Source organism: Ammodytes marinus, assembly GCF_949987685.1.
Source record: "Ammodytes marinus genome assembly, chromosome: 13".
Classification (NCBI taxonomy): Eukaryota; Metazoa; Chordata; class Actinopteri; order Uranoscopiformes; family Ammodytidae; genus Ammodytes; species Ammodytes marinus.
In genome coordinates this window covers 23048894-23060470 of record NC_137217.1, presented here as the reverse complement: position 1 = coordinate 23060470, position 11577 = coordinate 23048894, and the positions used below count along the sequence as shown (strand labels likewise).

The 11577-nt window shown below is 39.6% G+C and overlaps 1 protein-coding gene across 2 annotated transcripts; it reads right to left on the bottom strand.

The window, feature by feature from the left end:
- Positions 1-7333: 7333 nt before the first annotated feature.
- LOC307259873 (uncharacterized protein) lies at positions 7334-10329 on the bottom strand. 2 transcript variants are annotated; one of them, XM_080039915.1, is made up of 3 exons: positions 10227-10329; positions 9592-9995; positions 7334-9108 (listed from the first exon to the last, which is right to left on the bottom strand). In XM_080039915.1, exons 2-3 carry the CDS (start codon positions 9959-9961, stop codon positions 7727-7729), a joined length of 1752 nt encoding a protein of 583 aa, XP_079896041.1. In that variant the 5' UTR covers positions 9962-9995; positions 10227-10329; the 3' UTR covers positions 7334-7726. The 2 variants fall into 2 exon arrangements, with proteins under 2 accessions (XP_079896041.1, XP_079896040.1); XM_080039914.1 differs by having other exon boundaries at positions 9592-10307.
- Positions 10330-11577: the final 1248 nt, after the last annotated feature.

Here is an 11577-nt window from a genome sequence, read left to right as displayed (position 1 = left end):
CCTTTTGTGTGTAACTCGGCAGCCCACTCTCAGCACTCAATGCAACACCATTAAATGGCGTTTTTTTTCTATCCTTCCTTTGTGTGAGCCATGCTTTTAGGCACATTTGGACTTGAGAGGGAGAGAAGTAAGAGCTGCTACAAGCAGCAGCTTACCAAAGGCCCACAAAATACCGGGTTTCATCTACGCCCACACACACCAGTGTGTTGCGGGGAGTCAAACGGTGTGTTTTGACCCGTGTGTTGACCCCTTCATGAATAAGAGGAGTGGATGTGGGCCTGCCAGAGCCCAAAGGGACAGGCCAAGAGCCGCTGCAAAGCCCTGCAGAGCCACCATCTCTTCCCACACACTGACCTCCGAGGCCAACCAACACCAAAATCACCATTGCGTGACGACACCAGTGACACCCAGCGCCAACGCACAAAATGTGTTCCTCTGTCAAATTGACAAAACTATAGACAGTAAATACAAAGAAAATTGGATAGCTCAAATTACATCACAAAAAGAAAATCCCCTCAACTGCACTTTTATAAGATTCAATATGGGGTAATTTAATTCTCAGAGTGTGACCTAAAACACTACCAATTGTCTGTCAAAGGGGGCAGATTGAAAGTGGTTTTGCCATTTGGTTTTGGGAGAGTGAAGGCTAAATAAATGTGAGCTTTCATGTTTCGATTTGTGGATGATTTGCAGGAGACTCTGCCTTCATAGTGTATCTATATCTGTGCAGATTAAACATAATGCCACTGTAAACATTCATACCGTGTAGCTGTATGTCAGAATCTGAGGACGAGGGTGAAAAAGATTCAGGCGAAAATAGGACCAGAAGAGGAAGCAAAAATATCGTAAAGCTGAAAGGAGGAAAGGAAAGCATCATGCCGTAATCATCTGAATATCAGGGAAACGGGAGAGGAGAAAATTGGATATGGGAGAGATTTTAGAGGAACAGACAAAAGAAAGAATGCATCAAATGCGGAAACAATGACTGGTATCAAAATGGAATAAACAAATATAGGCTACTCTGGATAAATAACTGCTGTCAAATATCCTTTAGGAGGTTCTAAAAGCCTTCATCAGCAGTCAAATTGCAGGGTCAGAGGTCTCACACAGAAAACACAATCAACTGGAACAGCACTGTTAATGATGAAGAGGAAGTATGTTGCTTTGCAAAGGGACATAAAAACATATTCTCTATATGCAATGCAGACCACAGGCTTATTCCAGACAATAGTTCTAACAAATTGTCCGAACTTCTAAGCGAGAAATTTCCAGAGCTCGCCTATTCCCTGAAGCACCCTTTCCACAGCTATCCATTTCCCCCTGGTGCCTCAAGAGAGGAACTACTGCTTTTTCACTGCGGCCTTTACGTGAGAATTCATCAGCGACTCATCTGCTCTAGAGCTGATGTAGGCCTCAAACTGTGATGTATCCGGCGATCACCCGCCACACGATGAGATACACACACACACCGCACAGAAAGGGTAAACAGTAACACCTTTATTTGTCAGGATGCATTTTCAGCAGCACAGTGTTTGTGTGCTGCAGTGCCTCCCCCCCTCCATCCCACTCCCTCATCCCCGGATCATATTTGTCCATCTGCCTGCCACGCCGATGGAACATTCCAAAAACGGCTACTGTGCAATCTATCTCAATTTTCCAAATCTATTAACTTTCTTTGTGTGGCCTGCCTCTCCTCGAGCCCGATCTTTAAAAACCGTGGTTGTTCAACAATTATGATAACTGCAACAGGGGGAATTAGAGAATCCACCCCATTCATCTCTCTGCCCCTCCTCCGCACAGACATGACGCGGCTAAATGAAAAATGGACACGCTTTAAGAAGTATTGATTCCAGCTTTAAACAAAGGTACAGTCAATATTATTTACTACTAAATATATCTTTGTTATCTGTGCTGGAGTCGTAGTTACTGCTCTGTCCTCGTAATTGCGGACATAAAAATAATAGACCAATTCCCACTGAATTGACCGAGACAGGTTTGGTTGTGGCCCTTGTCCTAGTGATGCATATCCTGGGTGTAAATGGAAGTGTGAGCAAGGTTTTCCTCTGATGACTGCCCTAGTAGAGGCAGATATATATTTATGATCCAAAGTGGGAATGAAATGTAGGAGACAGTGAGTTTAAAAAAAAAATGACCATGCAGATAAACTGAAAAAGCAATTGATTTTCTTGCTGTTAATTTTTTTAATTGTTTTTTTTTAAACATTTCCTCAGCCCCTGGGCATTTCTTCTCTTATGTGTAATATTAGTATATAATTTTTTGTGTGCCACTTAACCAATCCAAAATCCCCCGGGACTTTGAGTTTGTTACAGGAATCTGTTAATTATGTGTTGCAGCCAAATGGGTGTTAACTGTGAAGTATCATTTATTTGCAATTTTCATAATACAATTTTCCTTGACTTAAAAGTGGTAAAGGACCATGTAAACATGCTGCAACTAAAACTTTTTTGTATCTCTCTATCCGATAAATATCAGACATTTTTCAACAATCTGAACTGAGCAGTTTTTCATATATTCCGTAAACTATCAAAACATGATTCTTAGTATTGTTAGTGGATCATGAAGTGTAAACAGTACCAGCAAATAGGAAAACAATACAAAAGAATTAAGAGTGACAAATTATATTTCATCATAACCCCTGGAGGTTTTTTAAAGAATCTTTGCTGATGAAATTTCTAAATACATTATTTGCAACTAAAGCCTTCCCCATATTGTTAGTGTGTCCATTGTGTTTGCTTAATGATCCTTGGACTGCAAAGACTTTCCCACAGGGCAGGTGTAAGGTTTTTCACCTGTGTGCACTGTGCACATACATGTGTTTACACAGGATTTATTCTTGAAAAATTCCCGCTGAAAATCTTCTGTGTCTTTATATACAGTAGGCTATATAAAAAACAAACAAACAAACAAACATATATTTAAAGATTGTATTGCTGTCTGCAGAGGTCTTCCCACAATCATATCAGAGTGTGGCTTTTTTACCCTTGTGTAGAACAATGTGCTTCATACTTGTAAGGTTTTTCAATATCTTGACACTTTCCTGACAAGTTACAAGTACAAATAAGCGATTTAGGTATTGAATATTCATGATGGGCAAATCTGCTTTTGGTTTTCTGAAGAAATACTGTAAAAAGACATGTTGTGCCAACCTTGACAGTATGTTCAAGGTACTTAAGGTAAGCTGCACGTGGAGACTAGTTCCCTTGGCCTGTTTCTTGTTAACTGTCAGCTGCATCAAAGTCTGAACAGTATAAATGCCCTCAATATGGTTAAGTACTGCAGGGTCTTTAGAGGACAGTTGTATAACTAAACCACAACGCTAATGCCCGGGATGATACTTGACATGCTGCTGCAGGAAGCCGGACTCAGTGAAGCAGACTGGAGTCTTCAGCAGAGAAACAACTGGATAGAGAAAAACAGAGTAGCCATGAATAACTGTATATTTAGTTACCTTGACAGAACATAAAAGGCAGGTAATAATCAATTAGTATATGGTAAGAGATCAGTTGGAGACCATATCCCCCAACCACAAACACACACTTAAAAAGAAAATGACAGACACACCTTCACTTTATATTTTGCTGGTCTCGTTTCAGTTCGATTATAAATCTTTGTCCATTAGACTCATCTAACTGCCCTAAAAAAATATATTACGTTATTATGGAATATTCTTACAATGTCCTATAATTATGCATATTGGTATGTTTGATATTTACAAAGAAGTGCCACTGACAGCAGGGTACAAACCAAACGGGAAAACTATCAGTACTTAGTTACAAAATAAATCCAATAATAATCCTTAATTTCTAAATAAATAAATCATTGAGGAAAACTTTTCAAAGTTGCTTACCTGTTTTTATTCAGATGGACATGAAAAACCTTAAGATGGTGAAGTGATCATGATGATGTGCTTAAAACCTAACAAAAAATGTTCAGTCGGACTTTTAATAAGGTGCAACAATGAGACTTAATTGTCTAGTCCTCAATATAATTTTCTTTAACAAGACTATGAACTGAGAAGAATTCTTGTTTACTTAGTAAATAACAGCAAATCTGCCCAGGTCATTGAGTGTTCTAAGTCAACTACAAAAGCTGAGAATATCACCAGAAAATAAATCTAATTACTTAACTGTCAACACAGACACTGTTGAATGAATCTCCACTGTAAAATCAACGTTGCACTCACTGGTAAGGTCACCAACACCCAACAACAAACTGTCTGTCTAGGATTCAGAAAAAACATCAGGTCAACTCTTGTGCAGTTGTGAATGGTTCAGTGGTGATAAGAAAACAGTTATGTAAAAGGGAATTTTGGTATCAAGGTAAAAACTGAGTATTATTTGGTCTCATTACTTTATATCCGGATATTTTAAAATGGCATAATAAATTCTCCTTTTTTCAACAGTGTGATCTACCACTGACCAAAATGAATTATCTTGGCTACCGTACTTACCTTATAGCAGTAAACGGACAATAAAGCTGTATCTTTTCATATTTAATACTATACTATCCGACAGAATTTAAACTTTTATTTCGCTAGGACTGATGTGATGCAGGCACAACGAAGAGAAGTTATAATAACAACATTCGGTTTTAAATTGAGATACCAGTAGTATGCATTTTAACAAAATACATTCATGTAAGGTTCAATAATCAATGAAAAGTCTTAACCGCATCCTCTAAAAATATTGGCATGAAACTTCATATTCTAATCAGGAAAAAGCTTAAGAAAAATGTAATGAAGCATCTAGCTTTGCTGCAAAGGATTATTCAAAAAATAGATGTGAATCGGCTTACTTGTGTTGCTTTCGACTGCCTCCACTTGCGCTGTCTCTTCATAGTGTCCAGTTATGCGTGGCTCTCTCCCTTAACAAATGCCTCCAGGCCTTCAAATTCCCAAACTTTGTTACATGGCAAATTTCATGTGTCTCAGGGTCTGCTGGCTCCTCTTTAAATTGTTTACAGTTAACATCGTTCTAGCTCATGCTGTTCATTTTTCAACTCTCACAAAAGCTGATTTAAGAGCGTCCTTGTCCTCTGTAATCTTTTCGGGTTACCCAAGGCCAGGTCCCTTTTTGATACAAATTATTTTGTTTTTGGAGAACATTCCTCTATAGTAGTTTGGCGTCCTCTTCTCTTTTTGGTAGTTTTACTTATGCAGCAGGAATCAATTACAGTTTGATTCAAGGAACAATCAGATGACTTAGACAAACTGATTATTCGTCCAGTCGAAAATATTTGTTCCTCGTCCCCTGGTATAGTAAGATGACCCTGTCGAATGAGTGGATCTTCATCTTACCCACGGGAGTTCTCTCTTCAGCCTGTGAAGTACGTCTTGGCAGGCAGGCTCATGTCATCTGCTTATCCTTCCTCTTCAGCTTTTCATGAAGAAGACAGAAAATAATGAATGTGCATGATACTTTGCAAAATAGGAAATGATGTATACTTGATTTGAATTGTTGCCCATTTTCTAGCTAAATAAAACGTATGCAATACATTATCATCACATATTAACTGATACTATAACGTCATAAGTAAATATGTACACAACTGACTATTTCTGATGATAGTTTTGTGCAAACACACTAAGGCTGTGGCATTGAAACAAATTCAAAACAAATGTGGTTCGGTTAATACTAATAAAAAATGCCACTAGAGGTCTCGTTTACAGAGGTTTTACCTTTATCTGGCTGTGTGTGGGTTGTAGAGGCCGCTAATATAGCCTACAATTATCCAAATCATTTCAATCTCACGTAGAGTTACAAAAGTAACAAACTGTGTCACATCCCCCCAATCCATTTTAAATACAGAACGATTGCTATTGATCATAAGACTAACTGAGGAGGTCAATTCATAGGCTATATGACACATAACCGAACCAAAAATTAGGAGACACAAAGAAAACCAGACTTGTTTGTCAATAGCATGTGAATTATACATAGGCCTAAATACTTTGTTCCTGTTGTTCCATTTTTAAGAGCAATTGCATGTGGGCTGACTGGATTTTTAGCTAGCCTAAACTATTCTGTATAATTGGCGATCTGTTTTCTAAATAAGATACAGGCTACAAATTAATGTGAAATGTTTAATAATAATAAAATAGCCTACATTTTAATAACATTACTGGTACACCGACTTACTTCCCTCAACCATTAAACTGACAACTGTAAAATCTATTAAAATAGGCCAACTACAAATGCTTATTTAGTGTGCCATTAGCCTACCGCTGGGTATCAGAAAACTGAACTTACCTGCGAACTGTGTGTTTTGGTGTCCCTTGACGCGGGAAGTGTAAACTATCTTAACTTCGCAGAGAGCTTTGGGTGGATTTGTAAACTCAATTAACCACTCTTGATACACAATAAGACTGGAGTGTAGCTTGTTAAAAACAACTACGCCATGTTAAATGCTAGTTTATAGATATTTTACGTCTCCACACCCACTCATTCCTTGTTAGCTTCACAATGTGTTTGAATCGAATTCGACGCAGAGCCGGGCACGCTCACTACATAAGTTGTACCTCTCCTTTTTTGTCAAAACCGTCAAAGTTGTTCACGATAAAGGGAAAGAAAGAAACACGCGAGGGAATTGCATCACCATCACCATTATTAGCCTACATTATTAGCCATTCACATTTTATTTTAGCTGCTAATGCTACCCTTTGCATCTGTGCAGTAGCCGCAACGTTAAAATTGTTTCTGAAAATGATTAGCCTAACACACGTAGTCTTGCCCTTATATTGTACACTTATCATTTCTCAGTTTGCTGATAATATTGCACATATAGCTAGAAATTCATCTCATTTGCAATGTATTTACTTTTCTATATTATACCGTTTGGTCTTGCCTTAGGCCTACTATAATCTATTTATTGTATATGATACTGAGACTTTCCTAATTTATTCTCTTGTAGGCTACTTATTCCACCATGGGTCAGCGAGAAACTTAATTTCAATTCCTCTGAACAATATGTCTGGCAAATATTGCAGAAATTGACAATAAAGTTGACTGGACTTGACAGGAAAAAGGTTCAAATTAGTTTACCAAATTAAAAAAAGAAATCATAATCCATCCATTTCAGTTTTCAGCTAAATCAATTAGCCCTCCTGCTCCTAACAGCTACCCCAGGTCTGTCTTTGAGACCACAACACCTCAATTCTAATTCTAAAATAATCATCATGTATAATCATTCTAATTCTAAAATAATCATCATGCATAATCATGTAGAATTAATAGCATTTGTATGCATGCCAATTCTCCAGTTTTGTTTTGTTGAAAACAGCAACATAGTGTCCATGTATTCATCAAGTAATTTATTACATTTTCACAAATAAAACAGCGTTTGATCTGTTGAGGAAAAACAATCAGGTATTTGCATGTCGTATTGAGCACTGCATCTAACCACGCCCTCAAGCCTCCTTTATAATAGTGTCTTGCAGAACCAGTTTACCTTACCTGCAAAACAATTCATACAAGGTCTGGAGTAGTGCTGTATAAAAGTTCCATGCAGTAACAAACATGATTCATGTGTTCAATTAATTTTTCGCAAGTTAGAACAGTCATCTGAGTCAAGAAGAGGGTTCCAGAAAGTTCATATAAATAATAAGACTAAAAAAAGAAATCTGGTAGATTCTCGTCTAGACTATACAGCTTACATAATTACCACTTCATTATCCCTCACAGCTAATTTACAGTCCTCTTAAGAAAGTTCAGCGACATTTAGCCACATGCCCAGAAAGATGGTGTGAGCGAGCAAACCTGCGAAGGCAATTGGGGCAGGAAAATGGCTTCTCTCCTGTGTGAGTTAACATGTGAGTTTTCAAATGGCCTGACAAGCGAAAGCTTTTTTCACATTCCGGGCATGTGTAAGGACGCAGGTTTGTGTGACTCCTCCTGTGCTTCCCCAGGTCACCAGAGGAGATATAACGCCGATGGCAGTCTGGACATTCGTAGGGCTTTTCCCCAGAATGTATCCTTTTATGCTTCACCAGGTCGCCGGACTGAGTGAAACTCTTGTTGCATTCGGTGCACTTGTAGGGTCTCTCACCAGTGTGGGTGCGTTGGTGATTTCGCAGATGTGAAAGACGTATGAACTTATTGCCGCAGACTGTGCAGTGGTATGGTCTTTCTCCGGTGTGTGTCCGCAGGTGTATTTTCAAAGCCCCGAGGTCTCCGATTTTCAGCCCACAGTCGCCACACTGGTGAGCTTTCTCGTGGGTATGGATTTTGCTGTGAACCCTCAGGTTTTTCCGCGTGTTGAAGTTCTTCGCGCACACATTGCAGTGGAAGGGTTTCTCGGTGGAATGTGTCCTGACGTGGAGATCCAGACTTGACTTGAATCCAAACTCCTTTCCACATTCAGGGCAAGAATACTCCTTCTTGCCGGAGTGTGTGGTTAAGTGGCACTTGAGGTGGTGGGACCTTAAAAAGGCCTTCCCGCACACCTGACATATGTACGTCTTCTCCCCCGAGTGTATTTTCATGTGTTGACGCCAGCCACTGCGCTCCACAAACTTCCGTCCACAATCCTTGCAGACAAACGGCCGGTCGCCTGTGTGTGTGCGCATGTGATCCTCAAGGCTTTGGGGCGTGCGCAGCTTCTTACCACATTCTGTGCAGTCCACACCAATGTCCAGACAGATTGGTTTATCCTCAGGTTCAGTGCTTTCCGGTTCATGACACAAATGAGGCCCTTGACCCCAGGTGGCTTTGAAACTCTTATCACAGTCGGCGCAGCTGAGATGCCCTCCCGTTATAACCACAGACATGCTGTGCCAACTCTGACAGTGATTCTTCAGATTCTTCAGGTACTGGAAGCTGCGTGCACAGGTTGGACATGGGTAGAGCCTGCGGGGAGGGGCAGAAGGGTGTGCATCATGAACATGGGCCCTGAGGTGTACTTTAGAGCTAAAGGTGCTGCTGCACACATTGCAGGCGTGTTTGGGGATTTTTAGTTTGCGGCTTGAGAGGCATTTCTTCAGGTCGGCAAGATACTGTTTCTGATGGACCCACTTGACATGCTTCTCCAAGAACTCCAAGTCAGTAAAGGAGACATCGCAGTGAGGACATGGGAAGAACTCGGACGATGACTCTGAGAGGAGGAGAGGAAGAGACACATTAAATAGATCACACTGTAGAAAAAAGGAGAATTTATGAGTGCCATTTTAAAATATCCGGATTTAAAGTAATGAGAAACAGAGTAAGGCTAGTGTGTGTAGATAATAGAAATGCACCGTAACTAGTCCGACCCTATCATCTGACACCGAGAGGCCTTTATGTGAGACACTAAATACACTGCAGGTGCCAAATTAATGTTTTTCAAACATTTGTAAAGATAAAACGTACCAGAAAGGTCTCTCGTAAATAAAATAAAAAGTAAAATGTGACAACAAAGTCACTAAAGTAGTTGTAGTCACACACAAGGCTAAATACTGGCTATCTATGGGGCTTCAAAAGCTGTGTTATAGATGAAAATAGATGAATATGTGTTGAATATAATAAGCAAATAAACACAAGCAATTTAAAGCATATAATATCCAGGGATTTGGGGTTTATAGAAACCACTGGCTCCTACCTGCGCCGACAGGCTCCTCGCCCTCTCCATAATCTTCTCCGTTGATGTCTGCTGCATCCTCTGCCTCTTCTGCGCTGGGTCTCTCTTCTTTAACCCATGACTCGGGCTCCTCCTTGACAGCAGATTCAGTGAATTGATGGTCCGAGTCACACTCGTCCTTGATGTTTGTCACAGCGTGTGCACAGCTGGGTGCGTCTGCACTGTGCTCCTCGCTGATCTCCTGTGAATCTGGTTCCTCCTTGATTTGGATGTTGAGGTCATCTCCGTTAGTGTAAACATCCTCCGATTCACATTCAGTCTTAACTATGACAATGTCGTGTTGTTTCTCTCCTCTGTTTGTTTTGGCTCTCTTCTTAGATTTCGTCTTCATGTTGTCACCTTTAGCAGAAGGTCTTTTTAGTGTGCTGTGGACCAGAGAAAGACAATGTGTATCTTGGAAGGCAGACATATACATGCAAAGCAATGCCAGCGATAAAACATGCAGCAGTCATCATCTAGCGTTAGCGTCGTGGCTAAGCTACACTACCGGGGCAGCATTAGCCTAGCAGCAGTGATGTCTTTTTACTGCAGTTTTCTTCTAGCGATGCCGCTGTCAGTGTCATTCAGCTTTTGTCTGCCATAGAGAAAATACTCACCGTTGTGAATTATGCGATTCAGCCAAAGCAGCTATTCATTATTTGAGCAAACGTTTACTGGACCAGCGGACCAGCTGTGTAGTGATTATAATACAGGAAGAACACCACACTTCCTTTGGTCCTCCTGGCCAATCAGCTCAGATCATTGTTGTTTAGGTTACAGCCCACAATGTCATTAAAGTGACACACACACACACACACACACACACACACACACACACACACACACACACACACACACACACACACGTCAAGTATAAAACAAAGACAATAAATAACACCCGTATACCGTCTCCAGGAGGATTGTGAAACACTTATTTATCATATTTCTTCACCAAAAAACGTGCCATGGTAATGTTTAACGAGTGTAGGCCTATTCATTCTCCTTAGCTTTCAAGCCATTATGTCATATGGTTGTACATTGGTTTTGAACTAAAAACTACCAAAAGCCAACATTTTCCTACAAGAATACTCTTAAGACATACATTTGTATTTTAGGATCTTTTTAGTAACAAATTCAAATAACACTTAAAAGATGCTGCATCAACCAGACACACTGTACAGATTTGTCTGTTTTCAAAATAACCTACCGGTAGGTTTAGGTAAGTTCCTGTAACTGAAATTCACAATCTTGACCTTCACTGTAAATCATTCTTTTTGTTAAAAAATGAAATATTTGCATTTTGGCAGCATCATTTTTAACAACACCCCAGTTAATACTTATAGTTGAGGTCTCATCTTCTCACTTAATATCGGACCCAAATGAAACCATTGACCCAGACAATCACTTCTACACTATCGGAAAAAGAGACTGTCATTACCATACTGAGGATTAATTCATCAGATGCTTTCAAACAAATGGGAAATTGTCCATCTTTAATTTTTAATAGCACTACACTAACTTTTCACAAATTAAGGAATATCTACAGAAATTCTCCAACCAGTTCAACATCATTGCAGTGTCAGAAACATGGATTAAAGAAGGCAAAAGCATGGACTTTGAACTAAAGGGATTTAAACTGGTTTGTGTCAAAATATAAGGTTTGAAATCGTAAATACAATGTGCTCTGCAATTGATAACCTAATGGAATGTGTGACTATTGAAATTCAAATGAAAGATAAATGTTAATTATCAGCTGTGTGTACAGAACACCCGATTCAAAAATGGAAGACTTTATAGAATACGTGGGAGAATTACTTTCAAAGGCAAATCAAAAGAAGATATTTATCTGTGGGGATACAAACATTGATTTACTTTAAAAAAAAACTCATTCACTGACTGAAGAATTTGTAAATACACTGCATGTTATGGGACTGCAGCCGAGGTCAGCAGACAGACTGACTGTTTTGA

Coding starts and splice junctions, on each gene's coding strand:
- LOC307259873 (XM_080039914.1), bottom strand. CDS start 10,045: ATGTATATGTCTGCCTTCCAAGATACACATTGTCTTTCTCTGGTCCAC. Junction 9,109..9,591: donor CGAGGAGCCTGTCGGCGCAG/GTAGGAGCCAGT, acceptor TCCTCCTCTCAG/AGTCATCGTCCGAGTTCTTC.